Source organism: Parasteatoda tepidariorum, chromosome 7 (assembly GCF_043381705.1).
Source record: "Parasteatoda tepidariorum isolate YZ-2023 chromosome 7, CAS_Ptep_4.0, whole genome shotgun sequence".
NCBI lineage: Eukaryota > Metazoa > Arthropoda > Arachnida > Araneae > Theridiidae > Parasteatoda > Parasteatoda tepidariorum.
Genome location: NC_092210.1, coordinates 54,432,070 through 54,451,961, shown reverse-complemented (window position 1 = coordinate 54,451,961; position 19,892 = coordinate 54,432,070). Strand labels below are relative to the sequence as shown.

The 19,892-nt window shown below is 29.1% G+C and overlaps 1 protein-coding gene and 1 long non-coding RNA gene across 2 annotated transcripts in view; one reads left to right on the top strand and one right to left on the bottom strand.

The window, feature by feature from the left end:
- LOC107448199 (uncharacterized) overlaps window positions 1-19,892 on the bottom strand; it is a 41,595-nt gene that overhangs the window by 14,582 nt on the left and 7,121 nt on the right. Inside the window, exon 6 of the mRNA XM_016063313.3 lies at window positions 19,110-19,326. Coding sequence (XP_015918799.2) covers window positions 19,110-19,326 — 217 coding nt within the window. The remainder of the gene's footprint in view (window positions 1-19,109; window positions 19,327-19,892) is intronic.
- LOC122270681 (uncharacterized) lies at window positions 1,717-9,615 on the top strand. Its single transcript, XR_006225934.2, has 4 exons — window positions 1,717-1,979; window positions 2,601-2,618; window positions 8,474-8,509; window positions 9,601-9,615. It is a non-coding gene; the product is annotated as an uncharacterized lncRNA (long non-coding RNA).

Below are 19,892 nucleotides of genomic sequence, written 5' to 3'. Positions count from 1 at the left end.
GAAGAATTAAAGGACCAATAGGATAAAGGATTCCGTGTTAATATGAAGAACATAAGTGAGAAATTATAGCGTAATTAAGATGAAATATATATTATTTATAAACAGTATAACAGTATTTAAAATTTAAAATATAAGTATTCACTTTATGAATCTGATAATAAATTAAAAATAAAAGTAAAATAAAATTAATTATATTTTAATCAAATATATATATTTTTTAATTTAGCAAAATGAAAAGCGATCTTGAAATAGAACTGCTCACTTATTCTAGGGATGAATCAAACTCAAGTAATTTTGTGACAGTCATTCATGCCTTGCAAAATGACATATGTACTACTATCACTATGGAAAGAAAGATTAAAAAATATTTTCTTAAGATTTTACACGATCAAAAATAAAGCATTATATAAATTTGAAAAAAAAAACATAACGAATTCCACAGTTTTATTTATTTTCTTTCTAAAACTTATGTTAAATATAGCATATGGTAAGCTGAATGTAGATGTATTTATTCATACTAAAACATCATCCGAAACGTGACAGCGTTATAAAAAATATGCTATTGTGATCTTTGCTTTCATTTAATCAGCACAAAGGTATGATGAAAAATAGCGATTTTCATCGGAAAACTGCATAGCACAGATTTGAAAAAGAACAACCAATTTAACTTTTTAGAAAGAAACACAATATTAAAAATTTCCCATGCAATTAAATAAAAAAACTAATTTTTTAAAAAATGTTGATTGTCTGAAATTTATGTAACGATACCATGCCTCAAAATAAATCTTTATTTTACAAAAAGTTCTTAAAGAGAAAAGAATCATGGAATAAAATTTTTAAAACTGTTAAAATAATTTAACGTATTTTTCATCAACAGGAGAATTTTTTAAGAAAACTATTAGATCTTTGACGCCAGGTGGCTGAGCGGTAGCTGTCATGCCACAGGTCCCTGGTTCGATCCTCGGGCCGGGCAAGGTTGACTCAGCCTTTCATCCCTTCAGTGGGTCGATAAATGAGTACCAAGCATGCTTGGGAACTAAACACTAGGGGTTCCGCGTTCGACTGACCACCTGACCGGAACATCTGCACCTGCACCCCAGAGCCCAAGGTCAAGAAAACTGAGATGGGCACAGTAGGCCTTGGCCCTCTATGGGCTGTCGCGCCGCTGAGTTCAGTATTAGATCTTTATTCAAAATTCGTGAAAATTAACTTCCAAAAACCTATTTCTCACAAATTTTAAAAATATAGAAACATATTTGAAATGTTTTCTAATCTTCAAATATATTTCTATATTTTGTCCATTATTTACAATTTTTTTTGTCCAACACCTGCAAGAAAGACAGACAAATGGTTCTATATGGAAATATGGTCAATAGGATCATATTTCCATATAGAACCATTTGTTCTATTGACCATATTTCCGACTTAATCGAGGAATCTGATTTTTTCCAATTGCCCTGTTTCACCCCACTTTCTCCTATTTAAAACTGACAAAAAATGTTTTATTAATTTATGACCAAAGTAAGAGCCTAAATATTTAAAAATATTAAATTTCAGTTATGAGAGGTATTTCGTATACTCTCCTGGTAACACACGAGAGATATTAAAGGGAATGCTGTTTAAATATAGTCATAAGGTCAGAATTAAAGAAAAAGTGAATCAGTTAAGAGATAAAGGAATGATAACGTTCTATTTTAGTTTCGATATGGGTATTAGTCGAAATATGTACATTTTCCTTGTTTTATCAGTCTTCTTACTATCGACAAGTACTTAAAATGTATATTTCGAAATACATCCTCAAAAATATGTAAGAAAGAAAAATATCGGAATGCTATATGAAGTAGAAATATTGTAGATCAGATTCTATGATTTAATCATCATTGATTGAGCTCAGAAGTAAGCAAACTTTAGCTGAAAAATGCTTGCATTAAATATTCAAACTTTTTTTCTCGTTGTTCTAGCAGTTTTATTAATTTCTGGTAAGAATTTCTTTTAAGTAAATTTTTTCATTAAAAATGTTAATTTCCAAATTTATATTTTAAAAATCTCAATCTGAGATCTTCCAAGTTGTTGTATAGTTAGTGAAAGTGCATTGTATAAGAAAAAAGTGCTGTTCAGAATAAACCTGCTCCAAACAAGTTAAAATGACATCCTTTCATTTTAAAGATACATAAAATGAATAGTTAATAATGAAAACCAGTAAAAAAGAAAGTTGGTACTTTTAGTTAACGACAATTAAGATAAAAAATAATTAAAAAATTAAAATTTACTCAAAATCAGAAAATAGCGCAGAAGAATTATTTATTAAGTTATATGTATAAATGAAGGAATCTAATACTCAAAACAGTAGATGAATACTTTTTACATCAAAACATCGTATTAGTTTTTAAATAAATTGTTAATTGTAGGATAACAAAAGCATTTAGTATTCAAGATATTCCTAGGAATTGATATTGCCTTATTAAAAGAATGAAAGAATAGAATAAAATGCTTCACCGATGTATACTTTCTCACAAATACAAAATCACGTATTGGTATTCATATAAATATTGTAAAATTCATTGTTACAAATTCATTGTATTAGCTCTTGCATTTTGCAGCTGATTTTTCAAATGCGGGTAAGTTAAATTTTTGTTAAACTGGTGACAGTTCAAGTATAAATCTTTATTTATACTTTAACTTTCACATAATATACATATATACAAAAATGTTGTGTAATCGTAAAATTTTAAAAAATAGTTTTGGAAAGTATTCATATACTGAAATATTTCCCGAAATAATCTTATTTTAAGATATAATTCTGATTAATAAATGTAATCGATCAATTGATTATTATTATAATTATACAGATAACTGCTAAAAAAATTAAGCTTATTGTTCTTCAGAAATTCATAATTTCAAAGAGTAATCAGATAGATGAGCAAATTTGCGGATTAGAATGTTGTCTGTTGTGTTAGTGCAGACGCTATAGCAATAAAAGTCATGGCAATTAGTATCTTCAGTTTCTAAAATACAATAGTTTAACGTAAATGCAACCAATTTATTTCATTAGGCGTAAAAAGGCGTGTTTCAGTCATTCGTTTGCATGGTAATTTTTCGCTAGCTTGGGCTGGCTATATATTTAGTTATATATTTTAGCTAGAACCGATTAACGATAAGTACACGCACTTATCGTTAAGTTGTCTCGAGTAAAATATTGAAGCCTGACTTTATACTGCACAATAAGCTGATCATAGCAAAATAAATATGGTTGATGCCACTTAAAAGTAAGTAAATTTTCTGGTTTTGATTGGTTAAGCTTTAAAAACGAGAAGGATCATGTTTTTTCAAATAATTCAAGCTATCGCAATTGTATTTTGTAACAATTAAGACAAAACCTTTTGTTTATAGTTTGAAATAGCTATGGTTCATCACGGCAGTCAAAAGTATATTGTAGCCAATGGTGATTGGCTACAATATACTTTTGACTGCCTCGGACAAAATTATTTATTTGTTTTTTTTTTCTTTTTCATTTTAATAGGAGACCCTTCGTTTATATTAAGGTAGTTTTTTGTTGAACTACTTCAATGCAATTTTTATTTATACGAAATTTTAATATAAAAACTGTTTCTATTTCCAATGCTTAATTTTTGTAACTGCATTTCTAAATTAGAATTTAAATTTCAGAAAAATTAGCAAAAACTATTTTAATAAATTTCTATAACCTTAAAATTCCTACTTAAAGTTATAAAAGAAACTTTGAACATTGGAAATAGAAACAGTTTTTATATTTAAATTTCGTATAAATAAAAATTGCATTGAACTAGTTCAACAAAAGAACTACCTTAATATATTTCATTTCTCTCTCACTGTGGCATATTATTTATAATTACATAAAATGTGAATTAAGAAAAACAAACTGAAACAGTACTAAGCTGCGCATTCCTATAGCGTTTAATGAATTAATAGTTTTTCTGTTTACGTCATGGTAACTTGTTGTTTGTTAATAAATTCCAAACTTCATCGACCTTTTTTTTCTGTTGCGCTTCATTTTATTTTATTCGTATACATTATTTAAAAGAAGTAAATTTTGACTTGGAAAAATATCTGGCTTTCATTGTTTTTTTGAAGAGAATAGGGCTAGCTAAATGATTCCCCTCACAAAATAATCTTCTTTACTCAAATATACGATGTATAGCTGTGATATTAAGTATGTCTCTTCTCATTTCTCTCTTTTTTACATTTTTATCCAAACTTTTAATAAAATTTCTTTCTCGCGAAACATAGCCACTAACCCCTTTATCTTTTCTTTTCTTTTTTGAGCCTGTTTTTACATGTTGCAACAGTGCAAATATATTATGGCATAGTAATATATCTGGGGTAACCATAAATCGAACATTTATGTTATTTTGAATTACTGCAAGAACCTCAAACCGACTCACTCACGAAAGCTACTAAAAAGCATTCATATTCAAAAAATTAAATACATTTAAGAAAAAATTATAAGAATACTTAGCACTTGAAACTAAAAAACACTCGAAGGGTATTATTATTATAATATAAAGAAAGCTGACTTTCCAATAAAAGAGCCCTTAAGAATAACAGTACATATGATGCCCAAAACTTACTCCCCCTCCATTATGAGAAACAGCATAATTTCAGAGTATAAATTATTTCGGACAAGATTTAAGGCAAAAAAAGGTAAATTTTATTGCTCTGAAAGAATGTATGGATTCTAAATATAGTTAGCAATGAATAAAATCAAAAATAATGTTTTAATTAAATACATTTTTTCAGAACTTGTAATTAATCTATTTAATAATGTTTATAAAAGCACAAATAACTTAAAAATTCAAATCAGTCTATTATGAAAAATATTGGTAATCATGCTTCAAATGAAAGATACTCTTTAGCTATTTTTCTTTAACTATTTTTTATTTCTTCAGGGTTTTTGGCTTCTACTATTGTCCCGATGCATATACATTTTCACCAAAAAAAAAACCATGTCTCAAACTTTTTTTGTTGATAAGATATATGTGAAAATATAGTTCAAGTATTTACTTAAAATTACGTTGGTAAAATTCTGATTTATATATAATATTTGAAATATTTACATTGAAAATATGAAGATAAATTAAACTTATTTAATATTAGAACTTATACTATTAGAACTATGATTTAGGCATCGCTATTTCATCTATTAAAAATTAGCATTTTGATTTAAAAGGTTAAGAATATAACGATCTTTAATTTTTAGTTTTGGAACATGGTGACCCGGGTAACCCGGAATGAGTCCAACCAATGAGACTCAAAGGGGCTTTCTTCAGGGAGTTTTACACTTGAAAAAAACTCTCGGAATAAATTATGATCCTGAATATCTTGTCCCAACCCAAAATCCGATAAATTTGAAACATTTCCAAATAAATTTGGATTCATGTCAAAGTGTAAATAAACGCAATATGGATCCCGCTATTTTGAAAGTCTTGACTTATGAAGTATTGAGCTCTTACTACCCTGAGCCAGAGTGGCTTCGGATCTACACCGACGCATCCCTCCTACCAGACAATCATAATTCTGGTGCCGGAGTTTTCTCCGAGTCTTTTTCCTTTTATGTCCCTGTGAGACAAGGATCTGCTTTTGATGGAGAGATAGCTGCAATCTGAATAGCTCTAGTCCAGTTACAGTGTCATATCGATCTTTTTTTAAAAAAGCTGTTGTCCTGTGTGACTCAAGAGCTGCTTTGCTTGCCATTGCATCCTTAAATAATTCCTTAAGTCGAGACATTTTAGATTGCCACCTCCAACTTGAATACCTAGCATCCCTTAAGAAAATCATTGTTCTCCAGTGGGTTCCTGCACATTGCGGGGTTACAGATAATGAAAATGCAGACTACTTAGCAAAAAAGGGGGCCTTAATCATTCAGACTTCTGCGTAAATTATGCCCTTCTGTTCCATCAAACATCTTATTAAGAGGACCTTTAAGACCTGTGCTCATGAAGAACTTATCGACTAAACTTCTATTAAGTCTTGGAGGGAATGCTATTAGAACTTAGATTTAGGCATTGCTAATTCATCTATGAAAAATTAGCATTTTGATGCATTTTGATTTAAAAGGTTAAGAATATAACAATCTTAAATTTTTAGTTTTAGAACAGGGCTGTCCAACTGGCGGCCCGCGGGCCGCATCTGGCCCGCCAGCACATATTGTGCGGCCCGCCAACTTCTTATTCAGGCTGATCGCCCTCAGTTTTCCCATTAAAATGTAAGCAAATTGTTTTATAATCCTTCTGTTCCATTGTTTTATAATTAATAGTTCAACTATTAATTGTTATTGTATGAGGGTTGCTATTTATATTTCTGGCCTAATAATGAAAAAACAAATATGTAGGATCGAAATTGGTTTTATTGTTTTTCAAAATATTCTCCATGATGATCAATACACTTTGCATGCGTTTGAACCAATTTTCAAAGCACTTTTTCCAGTCCGATTGATGTAACTCCAAAACATGCGTTTTGAATGCATCAACCGCTTCTTCGGGGGTCGAAAATCGTTGTCCACGTAATTTATTTTTGATGTGTGGGAATAAGAAGAAGTCATTGGGTGCCAAATCAGGGCTGTACGGCGGATGACCCATCAGTTCGATCTTTCGCTCCGTCAGAAATGCCTTTGTTTGAGTCGATGTGTGAGAGCTCGCATTGTCATGATGAAGAATGATTCGCCTGTTCTTCTGCTTTTTTCGAATTTCTCCGATGACTTCTGGCAAACAAATGGTCGTGTACCATTCAGAATTGACCGTCCTGCGTTGCTCTAACGCCACTGTTGCCACATGACCGTTAATGCCGAAGAAACAGGCAATCATTTGTTTCGATGTGCTTCTTCCTCGAACAACTTTTGTTGGTTTTGCCTCGTCTTGGAAGACCCATACAGTTGATTGCTGTTTTGTTTCCGGCTCATATGCATAGATCCATGATTCGTCACCTGTGTAGATGTTATACACAGCCTTTGATGTACCTTGAACGTATTTTTCCAACATTTCCTTGCACCAATCGACACGAGCCTTTTTTTGAGCGTTTGTCAGATTATGCGGGATCCAACGCGAACAAATTTTTTTTACGCTCAAATGTTCATGCAATATTTTATTGATGCTAGTCATACTAATGTCCAAAGACGCCTCTATCTCACGGTATGTCACATGACGATCTTGCTTTATCAGTTCACGCACAGCATCGATCTTTTCTGGCACAACAACGGATTTTGGACGACCTGCACGGGATTCGTCCTGGATCGAACATCGACCACGATTAAATTCGTTATACCAATTTTTTACAGTGCTGTAGGATGGCGCTTTATCGCTGAATAAAGAATTAAGTTCATCGAAGCACTCTTGTCTTGACAATCCACGTCGAAAGTTATGAAAAATAATGGCACGAAAATGTTCACGATTCAATTCCATTTTTTGAAAGAGAAGAACTTTTCAATTTACTGTCAACAACACAAATGAAGCTATAATGGTAAATCTTCTGCTGAATTTATGTTTAAAAATGTCAAACTTTCGATTAAAATCGTCTGCGGTCGCCTAGCAACACTAACTGTTGCCAAGGCCAGAAATATAAATAGCAGTCCTCGTAGAGGTAAGAGGTTATTGTTCAACTTTTTCAAACTGCGGCCCGCCAGGTGATCAGTGACCGGAATTCTGGCCCGTGGGCTCTTTGCAGTTGGACAGCCCTGTTTTAGAACATCAGGTTATTTTTCACAATAGTTTATGGGCATTGTATGTCATGTTTCATATAAATAACATTTCGTTGCAAAACATATTGAAAAAGTAAGGAAATAGTTTGAAATATCTGAAAAATGATTTTAATAATTAATAGATTTATTAAAATTACTTTGTATATTTTCTGTTAAAGAATTTGCTAATTCGACTACTGTATTTGAAAGAGCATCAAAATTCTTATCACCTTTTCTTATTGTATTTAACGAAGAAAATTCAATCAAATTCTGCCAACTGTTATCAAGTATGAACCAATGAAACTTCTCTCCCCCCTTTTTTTTTCATTTAAAAGCATAGTGAAATTACTTCAAAAATTAATTTCTCTATGTAATTAATTTCAAAAATTAATTTCAAATTAATTTCAAATTTCAAATCTTTAATTAATTTCAAAATTCTTATCACCTTTTCTAATTGTATTTAACGAAGAAAATCCTTTCAAATTCTGCCAACTGTTATCAAGTATGAACCAATGAAACTTCTCCCCCCCCCCTTTTTTTTCATTTAAAAACATAGAGAAATTACTTCAAAAATTAATTTCTCTATGTAATTAATTTCAAAAATTATCTCCTTTATTATCTATAACCCATAAAATTTACAATATATTGAGTATTCTTCGGCACATGCATAAAACAAGCTGTGGAGAATTATTAATAAGAAGATGTTAAGAATTATTTAACTTTATTTTCAATTTAATTAATTTATCAATGCTTTCTTTTATATAGACAACACCCTTGAAGAAAGAATAAAGAAATTAATAGGTACTGAACTAAAGATATTACAAGTAATTTTAAAAATTTACAAAATTTTTACTATATTAATGTTTTCAATAAAAGCTTTAAAAGTTTCCTGCAGTTTATGACATAGATTAAAATTTGAAAAACTGCCTTCTTTTGCAGATTAGAGAATGTAAATTTAAATGAAAAGGGTTCTTGGCGTAGCTTACATCGTTAATTGAGTATACATTGTTAATTGGCGTAGCTTACATCGTTAATAATAGGTAAAACTTCTACCTATTATGATTTCTGACCGCATATCTGATTAAGTTTCTCTATACTGGGCCAAAACATAAGTTAGCGGCTAGGAGAACATTATTTCGAGCGCTTTTTAGTGTTATCCCATTTAAACATGAGTTCAACCTCAATATGCAATTATTTACCCACACAGTCTACGCGGACATACAAATGGGCTGTAGTGTTCAGTAGAAACGAGCCAATAAGCATAAAACTAATTCATTTCTTTTGTCCCGGAAAACATTTTATTTCTTATTTTACCCACCAGGACATATTTAAGGTAATTGTAGATAGTAAGTTTATTTTAAACTAAATATCAGCACAAGATGCTTGGATGTCAGAAAACAAATAGGCACTTTTATGACCGTTTTCTCGAAAATTTACCGATCGTTAAGGGGTTAATGCTTTGAGGGGTTAAGGGATCATTAAGGGGTTAATTGAGCAAACAAATACCATACCACTAGGCCACTGATTCAGGAATGAAGCAAAAATTTCACTTTTGTTTAAAGTGCGTTTGACATTTTAATGTATTTATCTGGGAATTAGCTGGTAAGTGCGCTTTATTACATTACGAGGTGAACAGCCTTAATGTACATTACTAATTAGGTCTTATGCCAAAGTGAATTTCCGAAATCGTGCCCTCCTTATCTTAATTTTTTTTTTACTTAAACGTAATTCAACTGCTACACTTTATTTATCGTAACATGTTTTTAGAGGTAAAATGAGTAAAAGTAAAACATATTAACTCTAAAAACAACCATACGTTATGTGTTTCCATTGTAATTTTTATTTATTTCTAATTCTCTTTATTTAATTAATTTTAAAATAATTTATTTTAGATTTAGGAATTCCAGGTGGTAAGCAATATTAAAATATTAAAAGTTTCTGTTTAATATTTTTTTGTGCTGTGCACAAAATAATTTAAGGATTTTAATGAACTTTTTGTTAACATTGGATCTGTTAAAAATTATTATTTGTTTGCTTCAGTCTTTTACAATAACCATCAAAATTCAAAGGAAATCATTAATTTTATGACGTCAATCATGGAGGTTCGTGGGATCGTGTAAACTCAAATATGCAGTAAGAACAGAAAACTATAATGAATAGTTCAAAACTTTCGAAAACTTCTTTTTTTTTAGCTAACTATTGTATTTTTACTTCCGTTAATTTGTTGGCACTTAAATATTCTTAAGTGGTACTTAAATTTCAATTTTTATTAGATAAAATCAATGTGATTTATCAAGTAATAACTTAATTAAACTATAAATACTTAGAAATTCCATTTAGTCTATTCTAACAAATCTTGATAATTTTATTTCAAATAAAATATATTATTTCGCTATTTAATGTTGGATTAACTTTTTTTCAATTTTTTTTTCTGGGTTTTCATTTCTTTTTCTGTCTTGATAAATATCCATTTTCTGCGAGAAAAAAAACATATTCTTCTTATTCTTATTTCTTCTTATTCTTACTTCTTATTTTTCGTTATGACGCGTAAAAGTATAGTGCTAATAATTTCAATGAAAATATGAAGATAAACTGAAATTTTTTTAAAATATTAGAACTCATAATTTTAGTACTTCAATAAAAGTTCAAAAAGAGCTCTATAAAATTTCAATATAAGCTTAAATAAAATGTATTCGAACGGTAATTATTATGTGAACAAATTATATGATAAAATATAAATCTGAGACTTTAGTTGTTGCTTTTTAATATTAGCAACTGTTTTAAAGATACGATTGCTCACACGTCTACTGAGCATGTGACGTCATGATGACGTCACTCTCCATAAAAGGGGAAATAGAAGACCAAGCCTTACTGTTTGGAAACCTTGATAAACTCAATGAAACAATTCTATACAGAATTTATCAATTTTACACTTCAATGTAAATGCACCTAGTCACTGCCCTAATCGTACATGCACGTCCTTATTACAAATTAAAACAGGTAAACTTATAACCCTAATATCCCTGAGGATGTACGTATTTTAAATATAGAGCCGATAGATACCATACACTGTTAAAATTTTCATTCTAAGATTGTGGTAAAATAACTGGCAGCTGTCTGTCCATCCGATTAACTGTAAAGTTTACTGTAAAGAACATTTTCTTCCTTTATGGTTTTGAAACCATTTACAAAAATTATGGTTATGAAACTTTGAATACAAAATTTTACTGTTTTTTAACCATTTACAACCAGCATTTTTCACAAACGTAAAAAAAATCAATTATTTAACTAGACATAGGAGCTCGGCTTTTCGTAAGCCAATGGGCATTGGAGATTGCCGGACACTGGAAATTCTTCATGTGTTGAAGGGAATGGAGGAAATATTGTGGTGTCAACACTAGGATTCGAACTCCAGTTCTGCCTGTCATGATATTGACTGATAAGCCCGCTCCCCTACGATGTGTACGCAATTGCAAGGAACTAAGTAGCTTCATTAGATGGCTCTAGTTGGTGCCATAAAATTCTGGTTGTTTAACCATATTAAGTGAAAGCAGTTAAGTTACAGTTTTTTTTAAAATTAGCAGTTTGATTACCATTTTATTTATGGTTATTTAACTGTTTTGATTAAATATGCTGAAATAACCATTTAATAAATTATTATTTAACCATTTTTTCCGAGAAATTTCTAACAGTGTACCACTAGGTCACTGAGTCGAGAATGAAGCAAACATTTAACTAGTACTTAAAGAGCGCTTTACTTTTTTTATAAAATTTTCTTGGAATTAGCTGGTTAGTACGCCTTATTATTAATGTGAACACTCTTAAGGTATATTATTTATATTCCAGGATATACCAAAGGGAATTTCTTAATCCATCCTCTCATTGTCTTAAATTTTTATTGAACTAACAGAATTCAATCGCAACACTTGATATTACCTTAACGCGTTTTCTTAGATGTAAAATAAGTAGAAGTGAAATATTTTAACGTTAAAATCAACTGTATGATACGGATTTTTCAAAAGGAATTTTTATTTATTTTTATTAAATTGATTTTGAAATATTTTCTTTTAGAATTCGCACGCGGTGAGTAATTTTAAAATTTTAATATTTTTATTTAAGAAAATGCTTTTCGTTCACTCCAATTTTTTACCCTAACTTTCCAGAGTCAAAGCTTCACAAAAAATTTTTGTCACATGAGGAAGTTCGAGGGATAGTGGTAACTCATATTTGTATTGAGAATAGAAAACTGTAATAAATAGCTCAAATCTTTGTTCTTAGTTTCTTATTAATGTGAAATATTTTTGACTTCACTGAATTGTTGGTGTATAAATATTTATAAGTGGTACTTTAACATTTCATTTTCTGTTTGAATAAATCAATGTTAATTATCATGTTATCCCTCAATAAGGTGATCACACAGAACTATGTACACTTTTAATATAGCAATATTGTTTGCATTTCATAATCGAGAATAAAAAATGTTTTCCTTTCCCTTTCTAGTCAGGACTCACGAATGAAACAGTTTTTCATAAAGGAGTATTAATAACAAAAGATTAAACAAAGAGTAACAAAAGAATATTTAAAAGTATCTTTCTTATTTTTTTAATATATTGGGGGTAATAAAATATTGAATTTAATGTCATATTAGTAAATTCAAAGTTATACATTTATTTGAATCCCCATTTAAATAAATGTATAACCAAACAATTGCATGACTAGGAAAAACATCTCATATATTATGTTGTTAAAAATAAAAATAAAGGAAGAAATTATAATTTTTTTATCATATTCATAAAATTGGTGTTTTTAAATAAGTTCCAATAAATTCGTTCAGAACCATACGAGAGTGGAAAATTACAAATGATAACAATATGAAACTATATTTACAAATAAACGACCCATATAGTACAATTAAGTCTGTAGTTATTGTATTATTGTATTATATTGTATATTGTATTATTGTTCAGTTATTGATGTATTATTGATAAAAAAAAGTATTTCCAAACGTAATATTTTAAAATTATTTATCTAACATTTAAAAATTTTGATGACAGTCTTTCTCATTTGATTTCTAAAAAATGTAAGACAAATCCTGGAATTCTCTAGAAAGAAAACATTAGAAGAATATTCCAAGCAGAAATTGCTTTTCAATAATTAACTATGAACGTTAAGATACAAATAAAAGATTGGATTGTACATTTTTTATAGCCCGCAATTGAGAATACTTCGAACTAGTTGACTTAATGGTACCTAAATGACAATTAATAATTCAGTTTAAAAATTTAGCAACATGGCTAAAAATTGAATAATATGTAAATATTTCTCAATTTTTAAACATTTAAAGTTATTTTTTTAGAAAAAAAACTATTTTTTAATTTAAAAGTTATAATGATTACTGCTTTAAATCTGTTAATCCATTTGCTTATACATTAATCAGATTCCATGGTTAATTATTTGCTAAATTCTAGAAAAGAATTCAAAACTATCGAATACACAGATATAACACAATTCACAGCTAAACATTACTGTTTGTCAGAGAGCTAGTCTGTCAATCTCATGACCGATAGAACAGGGGTCGAAGTCCCAGCTTTGGCATTGCATTAATTCATTCATTCCCTTCAACACAGGAAAAGTTTCCAGTTTCGTACACTGCATAATTTGTGACACTGTCTAATAGAATACGTTACTCTCATTATCGTATAATTGGTAGCACTATAAAGCTGCTAACAAAAAGTCTAGTATATTCCATATCTCACAATAGACTAAACAACTATATAAACAAACTAAATCCCATTCCCCGGTTTATTTGGAAAAAAGAACAAAACTCAAAAACAACCTAACTTCAATTCCCATTACCAAACGAAAAGCTTTGCTTCAATGTCCAGTATATTTCTTTTTTACGGTTTTGAAACTATACCAGATGTAAATGGTAAAAAAAAGCATGAATGCAAAACTATGCTGTTGAAAAATTGTATAGTTTTGGTTGTTATCGAAGTAAGATTTCATTATCTCATTTTTACTTTGAAGTGCTTGAAGACATTTTTTTGCTGTTGCTTTAAATTATTATTTGGTTTAAATTTTTTATTTTGTTATATCATTATTTTGTTTGTTATTTTGTTTTGTTATGTTAATTCATGTCACTAGGCAGAGCTATAAATTTATTTTAAAAAAAATCAGTGAGCTAAATTTAATTTTTGTCAAACTTCAAAGCTTAGATTTGTGCTATGCTTTGACGTTTTTAGAATTGCCTAAATCACAAATTGATTTAAATTGACTTTCCATCTTAGTTTCTAATTGGTCTTTAAAATAAGCTTTGAAGTATTGATTTACTTTGAACTTTCGATATTAAATTGATTTTATGTTGTTTCTTTTATATAGAAGCCATAACTATGATTTTAATGCTGTAAGAAAATTTTAAATTTTTATAGTTTGCATATTTCAAACGTCTTAAAGATGTGCATGGAATTCTTAAAAAATCGTGTACACATTATTGCATCTTATGATATAATATAAATATGAAACATTTTGTAATCTCTCTTTGCATATTGCATGTTCATTAACACGCATGTTTTTAGCAATTATATAGCGTTTGTCTTAAAAAAAAAATTTAAAAAAAAATCAACCAAAAAAAAATCAACCAATCAAAGGAAAAGCTCCGTTAATTCGATTGAGGAACTACGCCAAATTAAATACGTTTTGGTATCTAAATTAGATGCATTTCAATAATTTGAATAAAGTTTTATGCTGAAAAAAACTGAGTAGGAAAAGCAAACGATGGCTATGAAATTCCGAGATATATCAGGGTATTTTATTTGAATATTAATGAATGCGAAGAACTCTAATTCCACTTCCAATTCTTCTTCCGAATAATGAGAGAACGATTTCACACCAGTTAATTTGAAGACGAGGCTTTGGTGTTAGTTTCTAAAGAGTGACAAAAGCTTTGTAGACCGACTGGATAATTAAACTGGTTTGGATTACACGAATGATCCTTTAATAACGATTGATTAATACGTAAGAAAGACGTATGTTTATAATTTTCTATTAATTTCTTTTAATATTGCTAGTCCCTTTAAACTCTACAAGCTTTAAACTTTATTGATATGTATTATAAATCGCATGATCATCACTAAGCACTTCTAAAGCTATGAAATAATTCTCTAAGTACTTCTCAAGAAATATTAAAAATTGAGTTAGAAGTGCTTCCATAATTTTTTCCAAGCACTATTGACCCAGTAAGGTAGATTTTTTTCATAATTTTAAAGTGAAATAAATTTTTTTGATACCCTGTATACAACATATAGTTAATGGTCACTAAATTCGGGTTCAAAGTACGATAATAAATTACTGGCATCCTGACTTGCAGTACCAGAAAAATCCATTTTACTCTAAAATCCTTGTTTGCCTTATAATTGTATGGAGTAATTTTCCCAGTAATATTAACTGTATTATTACAATATCACTCACTCTCATTTAGGACAACCTAAAATGTTTATTTCAATGGAGGTAAGTAAGAACATTAATATCATTATTTTTCGTTTGAATATACATCAGGGCAGCCTAAATTTTTTATTTTAACGGAAGTAGGAAAGAATATCAATATCATTCACTTTCGTTTAAATGCATTATGAAAGCTTAAAATTCTTACTAAATTACTTTAAACACTTGATTTTACAACAGAATATCAATATTAACATGGTTAAAAGGGAAAACTTTTTGAAAGTCACTGGGGCAATCAGTGAAAATAATGAATGAAAAAAAATAAAAAAAGTGTCACTGCTCCGTGATCATTAGCCCTGTATAGCCTACATTGATGTGTTTAGGATTAAGTGCCTTAAAAAACGCAAAAAGAATAACGAGAATTAAAACCGTGCTGTTTAAAGTACTTACATTACGAATTAAAAATACAAACTAAGTGCAGGTCCCCTGCATAACAAGTAAACAAACAACAACTGACATGGTCTAGTTGTTTGCGCGCAAAATGCATTCATATTCGAAATCTCACCGAACGCTTAGGAAATTATTACACGAACTAAACTTCCTTAGTAATCCATAATAATAACCGGTAATTGAGACAATTTCTGATAGATTATACACTAAAACTCATTTATTTAGCTGTTATTAATAATTGCAAGTGATTAATCCAAATTACAATATTAACCAATTGATAAAAATGGCCATGATATACACAAATATTATCAACGAGCTCCTAATTTTGTTTGAATGGAAAGAGAAAATTTAAAATATTTGTTGAAAGGAGAGATAATGGTTTAAATTATATCCAGAAGATGAAACAAAATCCACTTTCTTATAACTTTTCGGAATTGTTTAAAACAACACAAATTCTTCGAATTCTTCGAAACCAATTCAAAGCTAAATCGAAATACAAATTTGGAGAACAAAATGGGGAAAGGTAACAAATGATAGTAAAAAGAAATTGAACGTGATTTAACTAATGTCGGTTTATGGCTTTCGGTTTTGTATAATATTGTGTAATGTTGATTATTAACGATTTATTAGTCCTTAATTCCTTTTTGCTAGTATGAATATAGGCGAGGTTAGCTTGTATAAAATAAAAACATCAAATAATTAATTGTAACTTTTTTATTTTTCAGAAGATTTTGAAGCGCCATCTCTAGCAATTACAAGAATGACTGTAAACAGATTAAAATAAAATGTTCTAAACACATTGGTATTTTTTTTTTTACAAATGAGCATACTGCATTGTTAGGACATTGTAATTTTCATTCAATGTGTTGTTATGTACATAGCTTTGTTAAAAATGTATGTGTCTCCTAACGATATCCAGCGAAATTTAAACAAGGTAAAACAGCAATAATTAAGCAACAGCTGATCACTCAAAAGTAACTGTCACCCATTTATATCGGATAGATACCAGTTATTAATTATTGCCAGCTTTAAAAGTAAGTTACATTTAAAAAAATACATATAAGTTAGCTATTGAAAAATATCCTTGATATATATACTCTAATTATTAAGCATATTTCTCGTGTTAGAGGATTTAACTTAAATTACTAATGCACTGCTTTATATTATAAGTTATTGTTTTGCTTGCGTTAAATTAATTGTAAAGTTAATGCGGTTTTAAAAGTTTATGTGTTTTTAAAATACCACGCACTGCATTAAGAAAGTTAAAGCCGAATAAAAACTTGATTTTAGCAGAATATCAATTGCAATATTTTGATTAATTTTATATTTTTAAAAAAAATTCTTTTTTCAGTATGTGCAATTGCTTTGCATTTTTGTTTATTCCGGAAACTGGATTATCATGAAAATTCCTAGAATAACAAGTAGTGCAATTTGGTGCAGTCATTTTCTGGTTATTGTTTTATAAGGCTCCCAATAACTCCTCTTACTTTGAAATAACCATGTACTTTATTTTTAAATTTTAAATGAAAAGCACTGAAGTATTTAATTAAAATGGTTGCACTCTACTAAATACTCTAAATGTTGTGTTAGTTAATGAAATGTTACAAAAAAAATTATTTACTGTTATTTATTAACAGATTAATATATTAGGATTAATTTAAGATTCTCAGTATTTTAGGAACATGAATGGTTACAGTTGATGCAAGATTCTACGTAGATACCATGAGAAGATTCTAAGAAGATACTAAAGAAGATATTGAATACTAAAGAAGATTACCTCATCATCACAAAAAATCCTTAAATATTAAACTAAATAATTTCTATCAGAAACTTTGTCTTATTAAACGAATCCAACAAAACACGACAAACAAAAAAAAACTTTAATAAAAAAATCAAAGAAATAATAAGAAAAGTTTTTGGAACAGCGAGCATAATTTGAAAAGAACTTTATCTAACTTGAAGTTTTTCAACAAAAAAAGAAAAGAAAACGAGATGTGCGTTTTAGATCTTTAAAGCAGTTTCTCTTTTCTGCATTTGAAATGAATAAGTACATATAAAAGTAGCTTAAATTTTCTGATGTCATATTTTTTTCAATTTTTTTAGGTTTTATATGTCAATATTCCCCCCTTAATCCATTAGAAATGCTATTTATTTTTTGAATGCCATTATTATTATATGATATTATTTAGTTTCAGTTTAGTATAATCTTATAACTTGAGTTTATCTGGTAAATGAAAGACCCGAAAACTTCTTTATTGTTAACGATAACTCTGATTATTTCGAGTACTTGATTCAAGACATAAAATTAGATTAGTGTTTGACTCAAGTATTTAAGTTCAGGCTTTGTGTTTAATCCAGACGTCGTTTACAGAGCAGCTTTTACAGATATCAAATTCGATTTCGTCCCTTTCAACTCAAAGGAATGGAATGTAAAAATAAAGCATCTACTGAGTTTGCCATGGAATTGAATAATCTAAAATTTGATATGGAAATGAATAATCTTATATGGGGTATGGGATTGAATAATATTATATGATAAATAAAAACGAATAATCTTAAGGTGGGATGTGGAAATGAATAATTTTATATGGGATATGGAAATGAATAACTTTACATGGGGTATAGAAATGAATTTTTTATATGGGATACGGAAATTAAAAATGTCATATGGAGTATGGAAATAAATAATTTTATTTGGGATAAAAAAAAATGAAAAATCGTATTTTTTTTCTAAATTTGAATAAATTTAAAAATTATTTGGTTCCAGCATCATCAAAATTGTGTGGGTAACTTCAAACTGAAACACCGACCGGCCTGTGTAGGGGTTAGGGTACTGCCCTTGCATCAGAAAGGTTCTGGATTCGAATCCAGGGCAAGGCATGGATGTTCTTTCCTTCTCTGTACTGCTTGTCCTTACTGTGGGAGAAACGTTGGCGCACCTAATGTGGTGCTCCTGAAAGAGTGGCCAACAAATCTGCCCTTCAGATATTTGTATGACCTAGGTCATTCTCCAGGTGGGCATCGGAAGAAAAAAAAATAAAAAAACTTCAAACTGAAACATATGGAAAAGAGCTCGAACTCACGATTTTTTAATTACTCGACACTTATAAACTCAGTTATTTGATTTTTTTTTAGTTGTACAAAAACAAAAAATAAGACTTGGTAGGAATTGAAATTTATTTCTATGAAATAAGAATTTTTAAAAAAATGATTTGGTTTCAGAATTATTAAAATTGTGAGGATAGTTTCAAACTTAAACGTATGGAAATAAAAAGGAGTCTGATTTTACTATTTTTTTAATACTCCAAACTCATAAAATCCTTTATTTAATATTATTTTATTAGCCCTGAAAAATATGAATTTAATTTAGAGAATATACGAAGAAGAGAGGAAGTGGGAAAAAAAGAATGCAGTAAATTAGCATTGCATAAAATAAAGTATGTTTTCATATTAAAAATTAACAGAAATAAGAAGACTATATTATTCCCCTTTATCATTTATTAATCTAATTTAACATTTGTACATTTTATTAACTCTTTCGATATCATTCTTAGTCATTCCTTGCTTGCTGTACGGTTCTGTCAATTTCTGTCCATTTCTGGCTACCATCGTGTCTTTACCGTTCATGGAGAAAGCCTTGTTGCCGTAGATCATAATGGAATTGTGATCAAAAGTATTGTACAAAATGTTCTGCTGAGGTCTAAGCTTTTGGAAGTTAGACTGCATGCCTAAGTAATACAGAAATATGCATATAACTTTAAATTATGCTTCATAATCATATGTCTGAGGTAGATAGTGTGTTTGAGATTAAGTAAACTAATAAAGATTGGTTTATGCTTAACATATTGGTTATACCATGGAATACTCCAAATAAAAGTAAAATATATTTCTACAGTGTACGGTAAAAAATTCTGGATCAAATTACGGTAAAAAGTACCAGCATGTGGGTTTTTTTTAAACTTTAAAATCCATTTGAACCGAAACTTGTTACATAACAAATTTTTTTAAACTGTAATTTTAACAGTGATAATTACCCTTCACTGAATCACTCATATAAAATAAATATTACTGTAAATATTATTTTATAATATTATACGGTAAGAATATATTTTTTGGTAAAATGTATTTTACGAATTATGTACCAAAAGTCCCTCCACGTTTTACCGTAATTTCATCTGGAATTTTCTACTGTGCGTTACTCTTACGGAAACATAATTACCGTACATTATGTGTGGCTTTAAACATTCCACCTTAAAAATAGATAGCACAAACTCAAAAGATTAAAAATAAAGCT